Source organism: Anomalospiza imberbis, chromosome 11 (assembly GCF_031753505.1).
Source record: "Anomalospiza imberbis isolate Cuckoo-Finch-1a 21T00152 chromosome 11, ASM3175350v1, whole genome shotgun sequence".
In the NCBI taxonomy this organism is placed as follows: Eukaryota; Metazoa; Chordata; class Aves; order Passeriformes; family Viduidae; genus Anomalospiza; species Anomalospiza imberbis.
In genome coordinates, this window is record NC_089691.1 from 12,049,626 (window position 1) to 12,075,278 (window position 25,653).

General features: G+C 41.0%; 1 protein-coding gene across 4 annotated transcripts in view; it reads left to right on the forward strand.

Annotated features, from left to right (window-relative positions):
* Window positions 1-25,653, forward strand: part of CHCHD6 (coiled-coil-helix-coiled-coil-helix domain containing 6) — a 109,443-nt gene that overhangs the window by 45,454 nt on the left and 38,336 nt on the right. For all 4 annotated transcript variants that reach the window (XM_068201951.1, XM_068201950.1, XM_068201953.1 and 1 more), the window contains exon 7: window positions 12,116-12,186. In XM_068201951.1, coding sequence (XP_068058052.1) covers window positions 12,116-12,186 — 71 coding nt within the window. The remainder of the gene's footprint in view (window positions 1-12,115; window positions 12,187-25,653) is intronic.

Consider the following 25,653-nt stretch of genomic DNA (forward strand, 5'->3'; position numbering starts at 1 on the left):
GGTCTCTCACCTGTTTTTACTGAGGTGCAGTTGTACCTCAACAGCAGCTACATCACCCTGCTGCAATAAATACCAGTGCTGCCTGTTATTTCCGTGTAATTCACCAACCAGTGTACAATTAATTTCTGGCCCTGTTATTGCACTATTGGCTATTTTATGAAGCTGTAGAGAGTTAGCACAGTGAATTGATTAAATGTGTTCCAGACCTTAGGCTGGATTCTGTGTGTCTGCTGGGATTTCGATGATTGAAGCTTGTGCTTCTCTTGGGATATTCCAGATTTAGACTTAGTCCTGGAAATTGGTTCAGGTAGACAAAACTTCCCTGTGTGTGGAATTCACTTGCATAAGAGCCTGACTTTGGGGAATCTGAGATTTCTATTTCAGCTCACAGTGGTCCTTCCATGTGTGGCAGGGAAAAGGCATTCCTATTGTGACTTAAAAATAAAGCCAACACTGGGATTCATTTTGAAAAGGTCCTTAAAATTATGGCTCTGCCCTTACAGAATATGCTGTCATCATGTTAATGGAAAATATGGCTAATAATTACTCTATAAATTGACTCCCTGGAAGATCTCAAATTTGTGCTGAATTAAGTAGTCCAAAGATCAGACTTTAAAAAGGAACTACTCCATATTTACAGCGGCTGTACCTTCTGAAGTGTTTAGTAGTTTACTGTGGGTGTGTTAAATACATGTTTCATGACAGCCTGGGGCCACTTCTCTGAAGGTTTTTTCCCCATCTGCCAGTCATTTTAAAAGAAACATAAATAAAAGAGCTACTCCAATTTCTTGAACATATAATGCATGTTCCCCAGAGACCAGGGTGACTCAGAAGTAGCTTGTAAATAACATGTTCAATGTTTTTAGATAGATGTGTACCATCAGGCTCACAGTGAGGTCTTCAGCCACTGCAAACTTGCTTTGCCTGTTGCAGAATCTCCTGGTTTCTTGATGATGAGGGGTGGATTTTTGTTTGGTTGGTTTTTGGGTTAATTGATGGTTTGGCCATACATTCTGCTGCCCCAAGGACGATCCCAGCCACAGTTTGCCATTAAACACCTTGCCTCAAATGAAGATTTCCTGGCTCACCTATTTGTATTTTAGCCCCATTGTAAATAAATAAGAAATAATGGATAATTTTGTTTTGTTTTAGTTCAAAATAGTAAATATACATCTCATATGCAGTAGAACCATCTGGGAGTTGTACCCTGACAAATGTGGAAAGGAGGTTGCCCAGGTAGGTGGCCAGCAAGTAAAAGATGTTGCCCTGCACAGGGGACAGCAACAGTGAGGAATGGCCACAGAGCCAGGACACACTGAGAGGCTGCTGAATCTGTGCCCATCTCCAAGAGGCCACAGAGGGGCAAGAGATGGGAGAAGTAAATGTGGGAGCTGAGATAAAGCTCTAAGCCTATGGTTTGAGAAGACTTTTAATAACTAGGTTATTTTATGAGAAGAGCTAGCTTTTCTTTTCCTTCCCAATTACTGCGGTTCAGGTCTTTTAATAAGAAAACCAGCTTAATTCCTTCTCCTTTCTTCTGCCTTCCCATTCTTCTGAACAGAAGCCAAATTTTTTCTTTCATAATTTCAAGTTGCAAGGTTGCTTTGAGCTTGCACGCCTGGGTCAGTTGAGGAGTGCCTGGGTTGTGGATTTTTTTTTCCCCCCAGAGATGTCTCATGATGCACTGGATGGGACACAGAAATCATCTAATTTGCCCTGGCATGCAGCAGGCTTTGAACTGCCTGGACTGTGGTTCTTGATCAGAGAAGACGACTCATATGGGCGTGTAAAAACGCTGTATTGTGTGCCTGTCTGAGCATGTATATGCATTTTTTTAACCCCATTTTCCATAATGGTTATGTATAGCACAGAATTTCCTTTGGCTGTTTAGGGAATTAAAGGTAGCGTATGAGACCTCTCACCTTTAGGTCATTTGTTGAGATGCAGCTTCCATTGGCAGCAGCAAAAAGCCATTATGCCTGATGGCTAATCACTCCTTTGTGTGGCACTGAGAACTCTTCCTTCAGTTAGAGACAAGGGTTTGTTGCAGGAAGAACAAAAAAAAATCCCCATAATTATGTCCTAACTGTTGATTTCTGTGATCAGCACAGAGTGTCCCAGGGAGGAACACAGCATTTGTCCTTGCTGGCTGAAAACAGAACAGTGCTGGGTTTCAAGTTTGTGTGTTCATTTGTTCTGTGGAGAGAGGCTTTACCTCCAGGTCTGAAGTGATTGTGGTGTTTGCTTTTATTCCCTCCTGTTGTTCCCCAGCAAAAGCATAGTTCTGTCCCTTCTTTGTGTTCCTGTTGTCTGAGCTCAGGCTGTCTCTAGTTGAAGAGCTTGAATTTTTTGCTTGGTCTTGTCCAGATACAGCTGAAATACTGATTTTTTTTTTTTTTATGAGCCTGCAAAAAATATCCATTTATAAAAAACACTGTTTCCCAAGCCTCTTTTTCTTACAAAGTTTATCAGCTACAGCAACAAACTCCTGATAATTAGGATGCTTATACCAAAATGTTTCTTCTGGAACTTAAAGCCTACCTATATTTCCTTTTCGTTTAAGGCCAAGTTCAAGGTCTGTTGTTGCTTGTATGCAATAATTCTTGCTGTCAGACTGTATTTAGAGATTAATTTCTGAGTAGATTATCTTACATCTATGGGTGTGTGGTGCACTGTGCATGTGACATTCTTCCATTTATGTTCCTGAGAAGCCTTGGCAGCAAGATGTTGTGAGATATTTCAGGTTTAATGTTAATAAGTAATTATTCCTATTATTGTTTAATGGGCTAAAAAGTGAGACCTGCCTTGTTGCCTTTCCTCTGCCTGGATTCTGTAATGGAAGTTCCATAATTCAGCTGGTGGTGCCCAAAAGCTGTGTAAGGCCAAGGGTGACATCCTGCCCCAGGGCTGTGTCTGGAGTGGTCTCTGCCAGAGTAGGGGCACGAAGGAGTTGTGTGGCTGCTCCTGCTCTCTGTGGGTGTTTGATTTTCATGTTAATGTTTACAGCTTAATAGCCCCCCTGTGAAAATGCCTCTCCATTGACTGGAGGTCTGTGCTCCTTCTGGGCTTCTCTTTGGAGCCTTCCCTCTTTGCCAGCTGCAGAGGTGTCACTTCAATGCTCCTTTAGGGGAGGCAAAACAGCTGCGTTAAAAAACGGGTGAAAGAGAAGATTGCTAAAAGCAGAGAGAATGAGACTGTCAAATGATGGAGAGGAAATTGCTTACAAATATTTTCTGATTTCTTTCTTATCCCTTCTGCCATCCTTTCTCCTTTGTCCTCTCTGTGGTTTATTTTTATCTTAGGATAAACATCGCATTTATTTTCTGTTTGCTGTGTGCCGAATTTCAATCTTTTGAATGGTAAAATACCTATAAAAAGATACTAGTATTCCTTTCTCTGGAATAACTGATGCCTTGCACAGCAAACTAGAGGTTATGTGACTGTGATATTGTAAAGGCAGGCCAAAGGAATCTGTGTTAATCCATTTTCTTTTTCTTGTTATCAATGTTTCATTTTATATTTTATTTTCCTTTCTAAATAATAATCAATATTTCTTTGTAGAAATAGTTTAATAATTTTATTTTATAAAATACATTGTTGCTTTATAATGTTTGTCCATCTATCACTAATAAGGGAGAATGACATAAAGTTATCCTTTGTCATACTATTTTTGAACTGTGGAGCTGGGAACATTTTCCAGGTATTCATTAACTGAGGTTTCTAGCTCACTGGAAGATAAGTGAACATTGTCCCCATTTTAAAAGTGAGACCTTAATGCTTAAGGTTAGTATTTTCTATAATAGCTTTTTTCTTGTCACTTTTTGGTTATCTGGGTATGGTGTATTTCTTCAGATGTGCTGATTACCCATAAGTTGAGCTTGAAGTTTTGAATAATGAGCTCCTGAGCATCTCCAGACAGAGCAGTGAGCCAGCAGGCACTTCTGAAAGTGTGGATTTGTCTGTGTCATTAACCGTGTACAGTGACCTGTGAAGTCCTAGCAGTCTTTTTGGCTGTAATCATTAAACCAGTCTCTCCTACAGGATAAAATGGGAAGAGAGCCTGCAAGCACAGTGAGAGAACCTTGACTGAAAATACAAATATCTTCAGAAAATGCTCTGGGAGTAATAGTAATAAAGAAAAAGTACAGTGGCAAAATAAATTGCTGCTGATACAATTTTTCTTCCTCTCTCAAGTTTGCCTCTAGTATGGCAGATTTTCTCCCTTCGATAAATAAATGCAAAGATGGGAATTGCTGCCAAAAACTGTCACATTTCTGGAACTTTCAGCCCCTGATTATTCACATTAAGCCTCTCCCCCCACCCCCCAGCAGTACAGTATTCTGAATATGTACACCCACCATTCTGTCAGATCTGTGCAGTCAGTGTCTGGTTCATCTTCTGTGTCTTTGATGTGCTCCATAACGTAGGCAAAGAGAGGTCTGATAGTTTCTCTAAAAACCTGACAGTTTGTGTGACAATCTGTCCACGAATCCACAGGCTCCTTGTCAACCAAATGAGCCTTTGAATATCAGAGGTTTCAGAACAGCGCTTGCAGCATTGCATATGCACCAAGGGGAGAGTACAACAGGCTTCCTTGTAACCTGAGAGATGTCTGCGTTTTCCTTAATCATTCCAGGGACATCTCATCATTGCTTGTTGGCTGCTTCTCAGCCCCGCACATGTCGGGGTTATTTAGCAAAGCTTGATTTACTGGAAACTGCACGTGGAGAATAATTTGTAGTTGGGGGTAGAGGAAAAACCCTGGGAGGGGGTGGAACTTCCAGGCTTTAGCTTACTTCTGTTTTTCAGTGGTTTTTTTGTTTGTTTCTTATAGTGGCTCTCTTCCCTGCAGTTCCTTTACCCATGCAAGTGTATGGATGTGATGCATTTTCTTCAGTATTCTCCAGTTCTCTTGTGCATCCTGTTGCCTTGGGTTTCTCTGTTCTGCCTTCCTCTGGGAACCCAGTGTACTGCATTCCTTAGCGACCTGTTGTGTAAAAGGATGGGGTCATGAATTTAACTCAGCTATTTTTTTTCAATTGGGACAGGAACTGTTAACTGAGCCAGCTGCTGCAGTTTATAAATGGGACTTAGGGATATTCTCAGCAGAGAAAGATGGAAGTTTTAGCTGCAGCATGACTGTCCGAGGTGGTGGGAGTTTTGTTGGAGGCTCTGTCAAATACCAGCTTTGGCATGATGGCATTAAATCTTAGCTAAAATGTTCCTTCCTTCCTTCCCAAAATAAGCTCCTGTGACAGGCCTGACAGGGGAATGTGCTTCGTATCTTTTTTATTGTATGACAAGTATTTGATGGCTGCCAATTTTGTTTGATGGGGTTTTTTTCCCCCTCTTTATTCCCCCTTGAAAGTGCTGGTCAGCCTTTGAATGAAACTTCCGCCCGCATTTCTTAGCGCTCTTGATATTCTGGCAATTTCCTTCTTTCTTCTCTGTTTCCCTTGGCATCGATTTCTCTGCATTCCTGTCACTCTCTCAGGGACAATGCCCAGTTGTTTGAGGCAGCATCCTGTGGTCTCGGAGCTCATCCTGATTGTGTGGTGGATCTGCTGGTAGGACCAAGTGTCCCTGCAGGATGAGTTGTGCAGCTGCCAGCACAGGTTCTGGGATGTGGCAGGCAGTGCTGTGCCCTCAGTGCCGTGGGCACCGCGTTATCTGCATGGGTCAGCCACATGCAGGACTCCTCTGAGGCAGGTGCTGAAAACTCTTGATGTTTAATCGATGCCTGGGAAGCCTGTTTACCTGCACTTGTCAGGTGTAATTGATTCGGGCATTTACTGTGAGTTTCTCACCTTAGCTAAACTTCCAGCTGGGAGGAGAGTGGGGTGATACTCCCCTACAGCAGTACTGGCATTAATCTGGGCCTTTCACAATGCTGTTGCTGTCCTTTTCAGAAAGCCTGAGTTACCTGCTGGAATTTTACGGCCTTTCTCTTTGAAGCTGCTTTTACTTTCCAGAGTTTGTTTAAAGAATTGGCAATGCTTTGTTTGTAGTCTTTCAGAAGGGTGTGCTTTAAAGCAACCTCATATAAACACAGTGTTTCTCTCTCTTTTCTCCTTCTTCCCCTTTTAATTGCTTCTGTAGTATTAATTTCTTTTTTGCTGGTTGCCTTTCTGACTTGAAGATAACATGAGGCTTTTCTGCCTGCTTCTAATGAGGCACTTGAAGCTTTTGGAAGTCCTAAAACCATTTTGCTGTGGGGTACCTGTTTTTAATTAGACTCTTCCCAGGGTACCTTCATAGACAGTCTGACTCTGGTGTGGGATCGCAGCCTGGGTCTGTAAACCCATTTTCACTCGGATGGAGTATCTCTGTGTGGGACCCTGATTCTGGGAAGTCCTGGGATGCATATTTTTATTTGAGTTGCCATGTGCTTTAGGGACTGTAGCTTAACCTTTTTGTACCTAGTTTGTTATCCACAGGATAAACACAGCCATGTTCCTTCTCCCCAGCTCTGCCTCCTTCAAGCTTTGTAGAGATAGGTGTTGTGTGGGATTTTATCTTTAAGAAGCTTTCTAGATATGCTACAGAATTAATATTTTGCTTTCAACTCAGGATAATATTGCAGACATGAGAAGATCTGTTCAAAGAGGAATGTACTTCTGCTCCTGACCAGTTTAACTTGCCTGTGTTCTTACTGTGGACACTACTCTCTTTATGCTTTCTCTGAATCTTAATCCAGAATTTATGATCTCACAGTTTATTGCCGAAGGAAAGAATAGAATGGAACAAATTCAATGCTCTCATTTCATTATTGGTCTCAGCAGGAGGAATGGATGAACCCACACATGAACAGCAAACAACAGAGCTGTGTTTAGAAGTTGGCTTTGGCTGAAAAAAAGTCTTTCTTTTTTTCATATCAGCAAGCTGTTTGTAGTTCCTTGCATCTTTTCTCTGTTACCTTTTAAGAAAAAAAGCATATGAATTTTTAAAAAAGCAGTTTAACCCTTAACTTCTGTGCTCCAGTGATATGCTCTATAGGCATGTTTCTCTTCCTTATTAATTGGGTTTTATTTTTATGTGCACTTGATGGGAAAGAGGAAATGTGAATGAGCTAATGCTGATACCAGCAAGTGGGCTGAGCAGAAACGCCAGAGGAGTGAGCTCAGGAGGCGAAGAGCTTGTTTCTTGCAGCATATTCTGAAATTCCTGAACTCCCTGTTTTGGACCACAGCTGATAGCAGTGATTGATTGAGTGGGTTGATTTTAACACATCCATTGGGTCATCCAGTGAACAGATTGGTTTGACTCATCTGCCTCTGTACCTGTGGGAGGGATGCAGGTACATGGGGTAATTTTTCACATCTGTTAGGAGCCGTTTGCGTGAGACTTCCGAGTGGTGAGAATGATCAGCCTGATCTACAGCGCGTGTGAACCAGTGACCTGCTGAGCTGTGGGGAACCTGGGTGCACCTTTGCTGCCCTGAGGCACTGCTGGCAGCAAAGGTGGCTCCCAAAGCTGCCACTGACCGATGGATGTTTCTCTGCAGCTTCCCGGAGTTCCTCATGGCAGCAGCTGCATCCAGGGCATGTGTGTGCTGCCTGTCCCCGAGAGCGGGCAGGCAGGCCACAGTTGTGCTGCTCCTCAGGCTGGTGTGAGGTCTTATTTCTGGCTTCAGAAGCAGCTGGAAGCAGGAATTTGAATGTCTTCCAGCTGACATTTGATATGTAAGAAGTACCTGTTTTTCTCAGAAATTTGCGGTGCCCTTGTCGGGCACACCACATATTGCCCCGCTCACAGCACTGCCTCTTGTGCTCTTTTGGGTTTGAGAGGGCCTTGCAAAGGGCATTTTGCTACAGGCTGGTGAGCGTGGATGTCAGGAGAAGGGATCGAAGCACCACGTCTGTCAGGTGCGAGGCAGATTGTACCATCCAATCTCCCGGCTGTCGTCTGCAGCATTTGTCAAGGCCTCCACTGCCCTGCTCCGTTTCATCAGAGCTATCACTGGCATTCATCTAGGCTGGCAGCATTTCAACAGCTGTTAATCCTCTTTGTATCTCTAAACACTGTGACCACTGACAAGCTTCTGCACTCTGAGGTGTCAAAATATCTCAAGATATCTGTGGTGGTGGTGGTTGGGTTTGTTGGTTTTAAATCAAGACACCTTCTGATCTATTGACCCGAACTGAAAGTGATGGAGAAATCTTTGTCCCGGTGTCAGGTTTTTAATGCTGCTGCTTGATGTTCACAAATAATTTCACCTGAAAGCTGATTAATTTTGATTTCCTCATGCTTGTTTTGCTCAGTTTTCTGTTTTACATGTTACTGCAAGTAGCACATGTTTCACTGAAGTTGTAAGGAATGTGGTTTAATGTCAGTGTGAGAATGAGCTGGCAGGGTTTTCTCTTTATGTTTCAATTACTTCCCCTCCTGAAATAACCCTGAGAACTCAGTCTTCTGCTATTATGTTTTCTTACTTTCTTTGCTATGTGTTCTGGAAAGGGCCTGGGCAGTGTAGTGAGGTGTAGTAGTGAGTGTTGGAGTTTCTCTGCATGTTTGCAGCCAAGGAGGAATGCTGAATTAAAATTACTCCAAATTTAGCTCAAAGTTTTAGAATTTATTCCCTTTGGAAGGGAATTTTTAGCACAAGGGTGTTTTGGAAGAGTGGAGAGCAAGGGTATAGCAGCAAATCTGTTGTAGAAAAACAGCAGGGTAAAGGAAAGTGGTTCTGTTGCACTTTAGGCTCTTGTTATGTATTTTTACAACTTCTTGGTGTTTTTATTATTTGCTACAAACCATCATTTAACAGCAGGGAAAAATCTTTCAAACTAACGTTTCTTTGCTTTAGTTTGTTTGTCTTCTCTGGAGAGCTCTCTCCCCATATGACAAAGCTCTGATGTTCTGAAGTTGACTCCCCTTAGGCTCAGCTTTATTGAGAGAAGTGAAACATTTTAGGTGGTTCATTCATTCTTTCTGTGTCTTTTGTTATTTGAGCCCTTACGGTGTCCTTTGGTCATGTTTTTAAACTTATTTCTGCAACTAAGACTGCCAGGAGCTTTATTTAATAATAGTTGAGGTCTCATGTTCAACTTTTTCTTTGTGAGCTGCCATTTTATCTCAAGCATCAAATAATGTGAAAGTAAATTAAAAGCAGCGTTCATGTCTTGTAATTTCGTGTGGAATGTTCTCTCTTTTACTGTACCGCTGAATATCGTTTTGTGAAGATAAAGGACTTCACTAAGACTACAGGCAGCTCAGACTTTGTTTCAAGTGCAAATGCTACACCTTGATCCTGCTGAATAGCCCTTGTGTGGAGGCGACCCTGCTGAAGCTGGGGGGAGTGCTCAGGTGGTTCTTGGCTTAGCTTCTTGTTTGCAACTATTTTATAAAGCCCTCGAAAGTTCTGGGCCACTGGAACGTTCTCTCCTGCTATAGCATGGTGGATGAACTGCTGAAAATGAAGCAGATCTTGTGTCTGAAGTAGTATAGATGAGAATGCTTGGAAAATTATTCTCTGTTAGTAGAAGCCCCAGATCACAGAACCTGCTGTGTCTGTGCCTGTGCTGAAAGGCCCTTCTCCTGCCCATTTAGCCCATTTGTTGCTCATTTAATGGTTAGGACAAAAGGGAATGTGACTTTCCCAAGGCTGGAAAGGGTCTAAAGGCCAAAGAAAATGTATTTTAAAAATCTGCTTGTTGAACAAACTCAGATTTAAATGGTAGCCCCCTGTTTTTATTACTTGGGAAAGCATTTAAAGATACTGATTCATAGCATTAGAAATATTGATCTATTGGTTTTAAGGTTTTTGGAGGGGAGAAGTCTGAACCAACAGCAAGAGGCCCAGTTGGATCATAGGGAAAGAGGTTTCCTTTTCATTTTTAAAATTCAGCAGCTTTATCTGCACGTTGAAGGTGTTCTATGCCCCTCCTCAATCTTTGCATGATGCCTGGTGGTTGCTGTGAGACCAAGTCTTTCCTCCTTCCCCTCACTGAGATTCTTGCCTCTGTTCAGGCTCTCACTTGCCTGCTTTTAGCAGCTTCAGAATTCAGAACTAAAGCCTGGGTTCCTTTCCCAGCTATTTTTGTCTGTGCCCGTAGCTGATGTTGTTGAAGATGAGCCTGACCGAAGTGCTGGGCAGTTGAACTCTCTAATAAAGTAGGTAAGGTTGTGCCACCACCACTTTAATCAACAGCACATCCAGCAAATGATTCTGTTGGCTATCGTTACTTTCTTCAGGTGGGTTAAACACGACCTCATGCTGGGTCTCACGTAGAACATATTTGTTCCCATTTTCCTCTCCCACTGCTGTTTCACTGCAGAGTGCTGCAGGCTAATAGTGTCTGATGGGACTTCTTCGTATTGCCTGAAAAATGTTTAAATTTGCTACCTTGCTTTCTTTTTTTCCCACTTTCTCTCATTCTGATCTCTCAGATCCAGTCCCTTTGAGAAATCAGACAGTATGAAATATGAAAATTGCTTGGGTAGTAATTGGAGAAATGGTGAGACCTTTGAAGCCCAATGGAGATAAAGCTTACATCTACTTATTCACATTATTTAATTTTTAATGGCAGATTTAATTAATGAAACACAGGTCTTGTGGTTTCATGTGTGAATAAGTAACAGCGGGGAGCTGTAGTCATGAGGTCTGTTTACAGGCCAGAGAAAAAGGCACCATTAAAAGCTGAACTTTTCAATATTGGAAGGAGAAAAATGGATTTAATAGCATTGAAGTTTGACCACTCTGTAACAAGTAAGTAAACAAAAACATTAATGATAATTTGCCGGTAAAATGCATTTTGAAGCGGTTAGTCCTTCATGATTCCTCAGTTTAAATCCGTCTCCTAGGTCAAAGTTTGAAAAAGCAAAATCTGTTCTGTGTTTCTTTTGGTATGTAACATAAATTCAGGCACTAAAGATAAAACGCTTAAATATAGCACCTTGAAGCCCAGGTTCTGAAAACTTTTATAAACCTTTCAATTAGCTGAGCTTCACACAGCTTCAGAGATACAGGCAGCTGTTATCCCTCACTTGCAGATGGAAAATGGTGACTTGCCCAAGATTGCACAAGTGGCAGAACCACTAATAGAACTTGAGTTATATCTGTCCTTTCCTTTTTCCAACCACTGAACAGTATGTGTTGGCTCATCATGCGCAGGACCAGCTGCATTTATGGGAAAATAAATGAAGAAGGGCAAGAATAGTATTCTATATAAAATGACCAAATTTGGAGAGAGACGAGATAGCAGCTCGAACTGGCCCTAAATGAATAGCTGTCCTCGCTTTCAATACCATTTTGTCACTTTTTTTGATTGATTATTGCATATTTTCTGCTTGTGCCTTTTCAGAGTAAGAGCCTTGCAGATGAGCTTTGAGCAAGGCGGTTGCCAGTGGAGTCCAGCGGCTTTGCCTGAAGCAGCTTTATCAGCGGTTTAGTGACATGAGACCTTGTAGTGCACTCACTGGAGGAGTGCAGCCCTTCCCTCCTGCTGATTGTGCCTGGGAGGCTCCTCAGTGCAGCCCAGAGGAGGAATTCATCTTCCACGTTTAGTGACTGAGCAGTTGTGAGCTAAAACTCTTTCTATGCAAGTTCAGGAGCATTTAATGCAAACCTCTTAAGCCCTGCAGCAAGACACTCAAGACTCTGTTTGGCAGCGCCTTAACTGAGACCTGATATGCCTCCCTATGTTGTTAGAAGGGAAACAGGCTACATAATTTTCTTTTAAAGAATAAGTAACATAAGTAGAAGCACTGAAATGTAAAATGGATTTTCCAGTGCTAGCAGCCAATTTTGATACTTGCATGTCAGTAACTTACAAGATCCTTCACAATTAATGAAAGAAGAGAACAAAACATGACCCAACTCAAAATAGCTCTGTGCTGGAAACACCTTGTTTTTGTACCAAAGCTCATGGTTGGTTGGTAGTGACCTTTTCCCCCTTTTTCATTTCACAAAAATGAACCTTGAAATGAAGGATGTGTTGTGGCCTTGGTGCATTTTGTTGAAAATAAAATTGACTCTTAAGTATTTCTGGAGTTCTTTGAACTGAATATTCCGTTTGTTGTTGGAAATTGTTATTAATTATAGAAGATGACTTTGTGACAAGATAAGATCTGAGATGCCTTTAATTTTTAGAGCTGAGCATTCTATTCTTTGTTTCAGAACGCAGAGATCTACAAGATGACATCTGAGCAGTATCAGGAGGCAGCCACCAAGGCAGAGGAACGGATAAAGTGAGGAGCCATTTTTGTTCTTTTCAGCAGTTCCAGTTGCATTCCATAACATTTTGTGTGTAGCTTCTGGATGTTCCTGTAAACAGAGTGTGAGGTTATCTCGTGTCAGGTACTGAGGGGGCTGAGGAGGTGCAAGCTGGTATCTTCTCTTTCTGTGTCAAGCTTGACAGAGTTTAGTATAAAGTTGATAGATCTTGCAAGGAAGGATGAGGGAGAAGAGAGGGACTTTAAAAATGAACATTAAATAGAATATTTACTTGGGTTTTCAAAATAGTATGCTTAATTTCAACATGCTTAATCTGTTCCAACTTTGACCCATTGTACTTAACCTACACACTGCAGCATTGGGTTGGTGCATGGGGGTAGGAAGAATGGCACCACTTCTAAAGTTTTCATTGTTCAGGGAAAAAAAAGGTAAACAGTCTAAATCTCATGCCTGTTAGTTTCAAATTAGAGTTATAATTTTCTTGAATGATTTTTTAGAATGGGTGCAATGATTTTTCTGGTGTTTTTTATTTGCCTTAGCACAATAAGTGGACCTTTAATGTTGCCTTTTTACCATAAGCATAGTCTTTAAATTATATTTGTATTTGCCAGTCATGTTATGTAACTTATTGTTCCACATGCACTAACAGCTGCCCAAGAAAAAAATATTTTCTATAATTCTTTAATATTAATGAGGCTAAAGCAATTACGCTGTCAAGAGCAGCACTCGAATCTCAGTTGGGTAAACAGTTGGCCAACATGCAATAAACTAGAGTAGCAGCATATGTAGTCCAGTTGGGTCCAATCCAGACTCTACAATACTTAATTGCATAAATAGATAATATAGTAGTGATGAATATATTAGTGGGGTGTGCAGTATATTGTGCTGTCTTTATTTAAAATTATGTTTAACTGCCAAAGCGTCACATAACCTGTGGTAATTTCACATTTTTGTTTGGACAGTCAAGCAATAAGTTGCTAAAGAAGCCAAAACAAAGCAGCTAACACATTGCTTGCATTTCCATCCTGTTTTCCATAGCAGAATTTTAAATTCTCTTTTAAAATAAAATTTTAAAAATTCATAGGACATAACTTTCTTATAGCCTTTGATCAATGGAATCTTTTTTTGGATTTGCTTCTGCAAATGTGTGATCAGTTGTCGTGAACTTGTGTAGTGGTGATTTATCCTTGTTGACTTGGGAAAGGAAGTGATTGGGACCTGGGTCTGTGTTCTTCACTTACTAGTACAGACTGTAACTACCTTATTCCTACAGATTCCTTGGGCTGTCTTCTTTGTAGCAAAAAGAGACACCTGCCCTAATGTGAATTTTGTGTGAAAATATAACATGGCTGGGGGTGTCTTGAAAAGGGACAAGATGAGTGGCACGAGTGAAACTGAAGGTGAAGTTGAATATCATGCATTCTAGTTCTTTACAGTAGAAATTGGCAGCAGTAGCCAGGATTGCAGTGAGCTGAGCTTTGGAGTTCATGATCTGGGACTGATAATGGCCTGTGATAATTGTGCATGCAGGAAGAGTCATTGCTTTCCCCCATCAGCCTGCAGTGTGTCACTTCCATCAGCATGCAGGGACCCTTTTCAGATTTTTGCTTTGTGTACAACACACTGTACAAACACTCCTGAAGTGTTCTTGTGCCTCACACCTGGGTCATGATAGGCTGGGACAGGGTCAGGGGAAGGTTCCTTCCTACACTGGCATCCATTCTCAGTTGGTAGGACTTGAAGTCTGTGTGTTGTGTGGTTCTCTTGTTAGGCATCCTACACTCAAGTCTTTCTGCAGCCTGTTTATTGCAATGCCCTATAAGATCCTGTGACTTCACTGGAAGGAATAGTTTGCTTATCCTGTTTTGCACTTTCGTATTAGACACACAAGCACAGTTGGTGCTAAGATAGGTTAGACTGATTTATGCAGATCTAGTTCTTTAATTTGCAGGAATAAACTGACACTTCTGCAAAATTATGTGAAATGGAATATTAGCCAAAGGATGAATGAAGTACAGGTCTGTCTGTTTCTGATTCTGGACTGTGATATCTCCTTAAGGAAAGGAGACCAGGAGTGGCACTTTCTCCAGCTGCAGAGAGTCCATTTCCTTCACCATCGTGTCTCTTCCCAAGCTTCCGTTATCCCTGTTACACTGTGAAGACCTGGCCCTGGCACTTGAGCCTTGTGAGACCAGTCTACCCTGTATTTGTTCTCTGCCACTGTGTATCAGCAGAGCTGATGGAGGAAAAGGGAAATATGGCTGGGGTTCTTTCCACAGTGAGTGGGCTCTTTCCACTGTGTTTTTCAGAGTCCGTGTCAAAGCAAAGAGAAGAAATATCTGAAACAAAACCCCAGAGTTTTCTTGGCAATTAATGACTTTTGTAATTCTTTTATCAACACTTACAGCTCTGCAAATTGGTCAAGCGTTCCACGGACTGTTTCCACTCCTTAGTGATTGTGAAGCATTGCAGGATTTAGAAATATTGTACACCTTTCCACCAGTGACCCTTCACAGCATGCCTGCGAGGTAGGCAAGTAAATCTTCCTATCTCCCTTTGTATAAAAACAGAAGTGAAGTACTTAGTGCTGAGCTTCATATTAAATCACTGACACAGTCATTAGCTCTTGGTTTCCACTTCAAGACTTGATGCCTGCATGGCCTGACTTGTGCAATGCACTTTGTTCCTCATCTCTTCACCTGAAGCCAGCCTGCTCTCGTCTCCACATAACTCCTATCAGAGTGTCTCCTTCTCCTTTGTTCTGGGCTCTGTCCAACCTGTTTTATTTCCTCCCAGGAAAAAGATCCTAGCAACAAGATACCACTGAGCACAGCTTTCAGCACCTTAAGCAACTTGCCCTTGTTGCTTCCATGCTGTAGTGAATTGGACAGTTGCCATCGACATATTGTCTCAACTATGTTGTTATAATTGGTGCATTATTATTTTTCTCTTTTGTTAACCAACAGAATTAAAGTCAGGGGACCTAGAACTTCCCCTGCTTTCTTTCCCTGTTTAGCAAACTGTGCACATCAGTAACCACCCACAAAGGAAGCAGCGTGTAAATAAAAAGCCAGTGCTCCCCACCCTTCCCTTCATTCCACATCCTTTTCTCAGTGTTCATAGAGCCATGACTCAGACTGGGTTTAGAGAAGACAACTTGCTAATCCCCTCCCTGCTACAGAGAATAAAATGGCATTTCATTCCAAGCTGTATTAATGCACTCGCTCCAGGGATAAAGCAGCACTCCCAAAAGGCAGTGGCCAAATTTTCTTTCTGTTGCATTGTCTTTGTCTTCTTTTGAGTGTTACATTTAGATTAGCTTCTGAGGATTAAATGTTATTACAGTCCCTGAATCTGTTAAGGGGAAGAAAAAAAACATCAGTAAAGAGGTTATGGCTTACTGCAGCACTCTAGATTTATCCTCAATATGCTGGTTTGGTTTTTTTATTTGTTTGTTTTTTGTGATTTATTTTTTTTGAAGGTTGTCTTACAGTTTTTAAAAAATTCATTTATTTTTATAGTTGTTACTTTTGGATGCAAGAATTGGCCTGGGTGGGGGTGTGACTCTAAAAGGTAAAGCTGCAGGAGTTGGGTGAGGGGATTAGGAAGCTGTTAAAAGATAAAATTGTTCTGAAGCTGAGTTTCCCTCTGAGATCTCCCTATAGTTTTCAGAACTGTTTCTGAAGCTGCTTACTGATGACTCTATTGCTTTGCATGTTGTGCTGAGGGGACTGCATATGCTTTGTGCTGTTATCAAGGAGTGCATAAAGAATGTCAGTTGATCTTATCCTGGAGATCAGCTGTGGGACCAAGACAGCTTTCCAAAGGAGAAGCTGCCAAAGAGATTTACTCCATGTCGGACTTACTGTGTAAGAGTTTCATTTAATGGTCCTAAGATCTTTAAACTTAATGGGCATGAGTATTTAAGGTGATTACATTAGAGAAACCAGCAAGTACTAAGTATCCTCCTGGCTGAATGCGGAGTAGAAAACCACACTGACTCAGTGAGAGTAGGGAAAGAACGTTCATAGATGGATTGTCTGCTGGCAACAGAGAATGTGTGGCTTGCTTTTTGGTACTCATAGAAATAAAGGTTTTATTGAATTACACAAGATTTTATGAGGCTGATGGCCCCTCAAAATGGCAAGATTAACTGGAACCTAGAGAAACTACCTTTTTTCATTTCTTTATGTAGATGTGGAAAGCTTACAAAACAGTTATGTGGTCATACTTGAGTTAATCTTGAAGTCTACTATGAGGCCTTGGGTATTTCAACAGAGGACTGTGCCCCGGAGACAAGGTCTGAAACAGTTATTATATGGACAGTTGTGAAGCCAAAGGAGAAGGGTAAAGACATCATAGTTTTCAAACAAAATTGCTCTGGGATTTCTCCTGTCATTGGATTAGATAAATGATTAATTTAGTGTTGAAATTAAGAGCCTCTCCAACAGGGATTTACTATTTCTCAGGAGTAAGAGATGGACTACTGCTGAAAGCTCATCCATTGCCTTACCTCAACATAGTCCTTTTGTGCCCTGCAATGATGATACCGTCACCAAAATTATTTGACTTCGTCCCAGTCCTGTTCTTCCCTTGATGCTTGGTTTGTGCTAGTTGTTCCTTCTTCTGTCTGCACTGAGTCTGTTTCATAATCTTCAAATAAAGAGATGGGTTATTAGTCCAAGCTTTTCCATTTCTTACTTTTATAAAGTTTCTCTTAGTAGGAAATTAAAATATCCTCTAAGAGATTATAATGCATGAGTTTCCTCAAATTTATTTCAGAAGAGGGTAAAAGTATATGGGTGAATTTTGACTGTGTCATTTTACCTGGTATGAATTTTACTGAAAGAAGAAGTTTCTTATTGCTTTCAGTTCAGCTTCACACAGTTTTTCACTCATTACTTTAGCATGTAAACATTTTCCTTAGGAATTCTGGAGGTTTATTGTTAACTACTTGTACCAGTGCATTGATTTCCTAGCAACATATATTCCCCTACTGCTTTAAGAATATGGTATGTGGAAATAGAAGTTGAATATGTGCAGTGGATTTGCATAAATTTTTCAATTGGGCCAGATTATTCTTTTTTTGAAGCAAATTTTAAATCTTGAAAATTTATTAGATTGTGTGCTTTATCCAAGCTGTTGAATGTTCTTTCTGAAGTTCAGTTCTTGAGGATTACTAAGATGCTGCTTCTAAATAAGATTTTTGCTTTGCCTGGTTAGTCAAATGAGTAACATTCGATCTAATGTTCACAGTATTGTGTTTCCTCTCACGTGTGATGAGAGATGAGTCCAGTGAACTGAGACTGCAGTTCTGTTAGTGCTGAAAAACTGGTGTCTCTTCAAAATTGCAGGAGTGTTTCTTCACCGCTACCTTGGTAGAACTTGGGCATTTATAAAATAAGATCTGAATAGCAAAGGAAGAGGTGCCAAAAACTCCATGTAGTCTGTTAGGGATGTTTCTGTTGCTATCGATTTTTATGTGAAAAGCACTTGTTTTCTGTAGTAATGTTGCCTTTATAAAGCCCTTAGATCAGGGTTTGTTGGCAGGCCAAATCCAGATTGTTTTCAAAAGCATGGATATTTGTGCAGCTGTTAAAACAAACCTCATTCATACTTTGTGCATCAGAGGACATGAAATATTTCAGTTCACAGCTCTTTATTGTGGAGAATACAGTGAAAATAGAAGCAGATCTCTGCCCTTACATTGGGAATTGAATATTCCAACGTGTACCATAGTGAAAGCAAGGTTTCTCCAGGTTTCATAGTATCTTATTATGTATTTACAAATAATGGCAGATCCACACCAAAATCCAGAACTTTTTATGCCATTGGCCTTCCCTTCGCCTTGGCTTGAGTTGGGAAAGGTGTCATGAATATTGATTAATGACCTAGCTTAGCCTATTCCTGCTGTGTTTTTCTGCCTCTGTCTTCAATGTGTGTGTGGTGTAGTGTGCTGGTGGTAATAGCATGGGGTTGATCTGTAAAGGACTGAGGTTAAAGTTGTCTGGGGAATCTTTCCATAAAGAGTGGTGAATTAAAGATGTCAGAAGCAATAATGCCTGAGAAACCACTTGTTACCAGTGAATTAATGACTTGTTTGCTAATTAGCAGCCTGAGGCAAAGTTGAGGTAACACTCTAACAATCTGGTCATTAATTCAGTTGCAACTGATTTCAAGGGCAATGTTGCTATTTTGAACAGTAATTGTATTCCTGATTCTGGATTATACACTCTGTGTCCTTGCTGTTGAGTCAGTCTCCTCCTGAAGTCTTGGAGGGATGGTAGAAGACACCAAAGTCAAGTACCAGCGGGCGAAATTTCAGGAAATAGTTTGTTATTTAGGTCAGAGCTTCTGTATTTTTTGCTTCTGAGGAAATAAGGATTGTGGCAGGACTGCTGTGGACACCTTGCTGTCGTGGTGATGCATCTGCACAGAGGAAGTTGGTGTTTAGTGCTGAGCTGATAAGATTGAAGTCCTTTTCTCCCTTATAGAAGAGAAAAACCATCTCTGCCATCAAATTGGGCTTCAATAACTTATTATTTATTTATTTATTTGTGTCATTTTGATCATTCATGAAGTTACTCTGATAAAATTTCTAGGTTTCTAGGCTATGGGATACTCAGCCTATCGTGAGAGAACCGTGCTGGGTTTGGTTCTTTCTATACTTGCATTTTTCTTATTAGTCCTGGCAGTGCCTCTTTTTTACATGTCTAGGACATATACATACCATACCAACTACAATTCAAACTAATTTGATCAAAAAAACTGGCATTTGGAGGGCAGGAGCACTTGTTCAGGGATGATTTCCTTGAAGAGAGCTGGTCAGTGTTGGGCTGACTGCAAGGGCCACCAGCAGCACACTGGAGCAGCATCAGGAGGCACAGGCTCACTTCACCTGAGATGCTTCAGTTCTCCAGACTTAGAACCATGTTATCTAAATTGTTTTCTATAAAGTTTTTTTCTATTTTCTGAGGACTTCTTGAGTTTACAGTATTTACTTGAAAACAAAAACAAACAAACAAACAAACTCTCCCCTAATCTCCCCCCAAAAACAGACTTATAAGACTTTTAGTGTGTGCTTGCTTTGAAAATATCATTATTGACGTTCTCTGAGGGATGAGTAGCTACTTAATGGGGATCTTTGCTGAGTCAGTGTTGAGAATTGCACAGCTTGGTAAAATGTTGCACTGTGGTTTTGAAGTTTAGAGAATGTGGGTAGAAGCAAGGGAATTTTTTAAATAAGGTGAATGTTTAGCTTCAAATCCCACCTGAACTTTAACACCGGCAGCTTCAATCTCCTCTCTAAATTTATTTTGGCATCTTTAGCAGGACATGCCACTCTGTCAGTGCAGAATATACTAATGGACTCATGTTTTTGTGCATCCCTTTGTGTAGCGTGAAGTAAGCTATAGGAACCTAGTGCGGTACTCAGTGGCATTTTAGAAAAGTTACTGCTGCTCAAATGGGTAGTCAGGGTTTCCTTTTAAAAAAAGAACATTTCATTTGCAGTGTGACATTATTATAAGATCATCTCACATAGGAGACATTTACTGAACCTGCTGCCCCTCATGTCTTGTGGCTATATGAAATCAGCATATCACATCTTCAGTTACCTTCTTTAGAAAACTTTTGGGGAAGGTATTAAATAGACCAACAGTTCCCCAACTAATTCCCAGACATTATAGCACTGTCACAACCCAGATATTCTTGTGCTGTGTATCTTCTACAGACTGCATGCCTTCCCTTCCTGACCTGAGATCTTAACCAGTTTTTAGATGATGTTTTTTATCTGAAGAAAGAAAATCCCTATTCAGGTCACTTGTTGGGCTGTGTGTTGTTTTCAGATTCAGTTATTGCTTGCTATATTGCTTTTCTGCCTTGTGGGAGCTGAGCCAGCTTCCTTTCTGATTCAGAGAACTCCTTCCAGCAACAAGATTCTGACTCATTCCTGCTTGGCTTCCAGAGACTGTTTTGCTGCTAACTTTAGGCTCTTCATCTTTGCTAGTCAACTTTTAGTAGCTTGGCATCTTTGGGAAAAAATGGTGCATGGCTTTGTGGGCAGGAGATCCAGTTCTGTTAACTTCTGTATCTCTTGGCAAGTGAAGGAAGAGGCAGTAGTTTTCCTTTCATCTTCCAAAGTGGCAGTTTCTCATAGCTCAGTATTCTACCATCATAATCAGTAAAGAATTTACATCCAAATGTACATTGGAATTATCCAGTTGTGGGGAAAAGTCTCTCATTATTCTAAACCACTTGCCATCTGCCATGCAGAATGCTAATAGGGGTGATTAGTTATTGCATTTGCGGGTTCAGTAGGATAATGATAATATTATTTTATATGTTTTAGTTCAGTTTTTTGCTTCTTGATACCTTTTTGCTCCCCCAGAGACCCACAGCCCACCATCACAACACCAGTGCCCACAGCTTATGGGGTCCAGGGAAGCCAGTTAAATTTGGTTGAAACTCCGCTTGGCAGAACACAATAAAGTATAAGCGAAAGTATTTCAGGATGACCTGTTGATCAAATGGGAAATGACCACTTGTGTGTGAGGATGAACCATGTAGGAGGACAGGGGAGTTTGTAACACACTGGAGTAAGTCAGATGGAGAGCTGGAACCAGCATTACATGGGTCACACAATCTCTTTGCATCAATTTCATGATGGAAATGAAGAAGTTGTTGTTGATTTCCAAAATTAGAGGTTGTTACAGAAAACTGCTAGATTTTCGTCACTCTCGACATCAATCTGTATGTTCTAGAGTTTGGGTTTTTTGGGGTTTTTTGTTTTGTTTGGTGTATGAAATGTGGTTGGGGCAGGCTGTTTCGACTCAATGTAGTACAGTGGCACAGCAAGTGGCTGACACTTGAGACTTGGACTCCTGTGGTACCTTTTGTTCTCAGTGATAGAATCAAATTGCTTACACAGAAGATGATTTCAGAACAGCTTCTGCATATCTGTGATTGGAAGGAAAGGACATTATCTGTTCTGGGAAGAACAAGGGTGTGGTGAGTGCATGAACTCCAGCGGGGAATTGGGTTGCAGTTTCAAACAATCTGTCAAAACAGGAATTGAGATTGGGAAGTACCTGAGTGACAAATTTTGTAGGATCACAGAGTCACCCAGAAACTCACAGTATTTTAAAATATTCATTCATTTGGCACTTCATGAACCATGTATGGAAAAACAGAGTCGGGTGACCTGTTATTAAAATACAGCTGTCAAGGGGAGAAAGAGAGAGGGGAAGTACTGCAGGTGTGCAGGAGTGTGCTGCTGACAGAGTGACAAGGCATGTGAGAAGGATTTAGACAGGAATACAGCAGCTTCAGCTGAAATTTAGGGGTAGCACCCCTGTTCTTCTGAAAATTGTCATGAGATTTCACCTTTTCTTTTAGTCTGTCCCCTCTTGCTCTAAACTGTGTGTTACTTCTGCAAGCTTTCTATTCCACCTGAATCAGTGGCAAAGCCTGATGAGCAGTGCTTTGAATACTTGAGGCTGATCAGAAATACTTCCATCCTGATCATATTAGTTTAGCCTCATGAGACATGCAGTTTGTTTACACTGTGCTAGGTTATGTAGCTTAAACATTACTGATTTTTTAGTAGACATTTGGATAATCTATTAAGCTCCTTCCATCTCTTATTTCCCTTGCCACGCAGCTGTAACACAGATCTTACCTCTTCCATTCAAACCACGTTATCAAGCTGACGTGCAGGATCAGGGAATCCCATAGCTTGTAGTGAGGGCACAGTGCTTTGTGATAGTGCAGCATCCTGTGCTGAAAGTTAGCTTGCCTGGCTGTTTGTTCTGTGCTGATGAGTTTGTTATATGTGAATGAAATGCTTCAATTGTGTTTAATTTTCTGCTGTAAATGTCAAGGATGCAATAATGAGGGAGAATGAAACCTTTCTATGTGCTGTGTATTGCATCAGTCTGGAGTAATTTTTTTCTGACATGTAAGAGAAGCCATCAGAGCCAACTGCTACCCAAGGGAGGATGCAGTTTTACAGGTCAGTTAACCACCTATTGGGTTTTATATATGTACAGTGCAGCCTGGCAGCACACCACATTTATGTGACCAAAGCATCACTGAGCTTAGTCTGAAACGTGTGTAATGGACCCTGGATATATAAACATACTAAGCAGCTATCCAACGTGTCTGATTCCTTCCCAACATGCAGAAACTGCTGCTGTGTGCCCTAGGATTTACTGGCAGTGCTGCCCATGCATCTCACTGCTGGTGTCTGGGGCTGTCTCTGCAGTAGTGACTGTGGTGACTGATGTGGTTTGCTCAAGTTAGTTCAGACACTGGTCTTAGTCAAACAATGCAGCAGAAAGCAGCTAATCCAGTCACTGGATTCTGTAGCCCACATGAAATTCCAGGTTGCTGGCCCATTTAGGTTGCTGTTTGCAGCTGTGTGTTGGAGCCAGCTACTTTTAAGTTGGCTTATATGAGGGATCCTGCATATCTTTGTTTATCCGTTTCTGAGCAGAGGTCTGGTTTAGAAACCATCAACCTGTGTCTTGAGTTTCTTTGTTCAGCTTGAATGGTTTCCCAGAGTAAAATGTAAAAGGAAGATCTTGCTCTTAACTCCATCTGTAATTGCTGTTCTTCCCAGTAAAGCCGAATGATGGTGTGTTACTCACTGTGGAGTTACTGCTTTTGCACTAGGCTAAAGAGCTGCCAATTCCTAAAGCACTGAAATTGTATCTCTGCTTGGGAAGTCTGATCTTCAGCTGGGTGGAAGGATCAGCAAATACATAGACCTCTTCCAGCTTTCCCTTGCTTTCCAATACTGAGTCTATAATTCTTTCAAAAAGGGAACCTGTCAGAAGCACCTAAGTAGTAGCCATAATGCTGTGTTTGAAATTCTGTCTCTGTGTCTGTATCCTGATGATATGGCCTTAATTGCTTTTTGCAGTGAGTTTGACTGTTTGTCTTTGGAAACTGTTGCTTCTTGATTAATTGATGGACATTGAGACTGGCACTTCTCCTTCTAGTGCAGTGCTTATGATAGAAATTCTTGAAGTACCTTGCTTTAACCTCCAGACACTTTGTACTTCTTCATGGGGTTTATATCCATGTAGGAATGAATTTGCCAAGACAAATGAATGCAGTTATTGACTGAAGCAGCTGTTACCTGCTGCTATTGAACAGTTAGGAGAGGGTTAAGAAGAAAACCTTTTCTGAGCCACTAGATTGGCCCTGACTAAGATGAATGTCTAATTCACTCCCAGCGTCCTTACTGCTGCCAGTAATAAAAAGCTTGCTTCACATATTCACCCCACTGCAGACGTTTCTCTTAAATTAAATATCAAGAGGACATATAATAGCACGGTTCCACGCCAAGCCAATATTATCAGATTGATGTCAGCAGTGATAATAGAAGAAGGATAAGTTGATGAGATTTCATTTATTAAATAAAGTAAAGGGAATACGCAGTGATAGAAAGGATTTGGTAACTCTCGGTGTCAAAATGCAGCAAGATCGTGCTCATTCTGTCTTACCTCAAGGGATAGTAGAGAGAAGGATGTCCTTTGTTTAATTTTAAGAAAACCTCTCTCTTCTTTTCTAGACAAAGACCTGATTTAAATCTTTCCATGGGAGGGGGAGAGGAAGTTCTGAAATCATGGTTTTCATGTGTCTGTAGCCTTCCTGCCCATTGCACAGTGACAAGGCAAAGGTTTCTTTCCTGTCTGTGATAGGGGAGGCACTGCTAATGAATTTTATTTCTAAATCCATCTTTTACTTTTTCCAGCCTGTCATCCTTTCTTCTTTCCTCCTCCTTTAAACAGATGAGTGTGTTTTATTGATTTAATCTTTCATATTCTATATGTCCTGCATGTATTTCTTTCCAAAGTATTGTAAGAGCTTGTCTTCCATACTTCCATCGGCAGATATTGTGCTGTCATTTCCCAGCCCAGCCTTTCTCTCCTGCCTTTTTCCTAGCTGCTGTAAATGAGTCTCTTACACCTGTTTTCATAATAGTATTAGCAGATGCAGCATATTTTGTTTTAGACAGAGGCCAACTGTCTACCTCATTTGGTGGTGACATATGCTTGAAACTTTGACCCACTTTAGGAGAAAGGTCAAAGCATACAAGGCTTCTGCTAGTTGTATATACAAACCTCATCCCTCTTCCACCATTTTCCTTCTCTCTCATGAGAAATCATAGTAAAAACCCTCAATGACACATCAGGAACAGTGTGATCAGGTGTCCAGAAGATGAATTTTTCTAAAGATTAGTTAGGGCAAACAGCCTTGAGCTAGGCTGAGGGTGAAGGGAGGTAGCTGATGAAAGTCCACCTCCTTTGGAACTCAACCCATAATGTCATTGCATTTTACAGATGTGTTTGTAGTTGGATGGTGCTGGTTTAGTTCCTTTTTGTCTCAGATATTTACGAGGAAAGTCAGACACCTGTAAGGTGCAGCTGTTGTATGTGTTTAGGGCTGCAGTTCCCCCAGTGTGGAAATGTTGTAACCTGAAGCTGAGTGTTAATGTGAGCAGGAGAGTGGCACCCCCTTGATTCAGACTGGGCAGGCATTGTGATTGTTGTGCAGGGAGGAAGGCATCTCAGGCAGCTGTTCACCAGAGCATTCCGGTACCTCTTTCCAGTCCAGATGGGTACCAGAACTAATCTGCTGGTTGTGGATAACTTGTCTACTCCCAGATTCCGCAGTAACTTGTAATGATAATTACCTAAACCAGTTTTTCAATTTGTTGATTAGCATCTCTAAATCTGTTTTGAGAAGCTGGTGCAATTGGTGCATAACCACAGCTTGAGGTTTTATTTTGAAGAAATATAGGAAAATAATCTTGTTATGATTTTGGGTACACAATACCAAATAAATCCTCCTTGTGTTGTGGGAAGTGATGTGTAGGAATGCTGGTTTAAACACTTGCTGGGCAATGCATACTGGTCTGTGCTGATTGATCCCCTGTCTCTGGTAGGCTTTAGGCAACAATACTCTGTTTTGTGGCTTCTTGCTCACCAATGTGTGGCTTTTAAATAGCCCTGTGGGCTGAGCACCAAGGGGTTTGTTAAGGAAGAGGGCCACAGACTTTTCAACACTGTCTGAGCCCAGAGGTGGGTCCTAACTTCATAATTATTCTAGGCAGTGAAGACTGATACCATAGGAAGGACAGTGATCTAAAGCAAAATAATTCCTGTAGCTCTCCCTGCTGACAATGACAACCTCTAAATATTTTTAAGATGTTGTCAGTTCAGATGAATACAAACTGGTTTGTGGTATGCTGTACCTTTTAGCTCTTCAGGTTTCTATACGAAAATTACAAAATGCCCTTCAGTTTAACATCACCTAGTTTAAAAAAAACTAATTTTAAAAGTCTTAACTTTTTCAATGAATTGAGGGATTTGGTGGTATTTCCTGACCTGGTATTGTTTGGTATCATTTCCACAGTCTCACTGATTTGATTAGAGTGATATTAAAGTTAGTGACAAAGCAAAATGCCAACA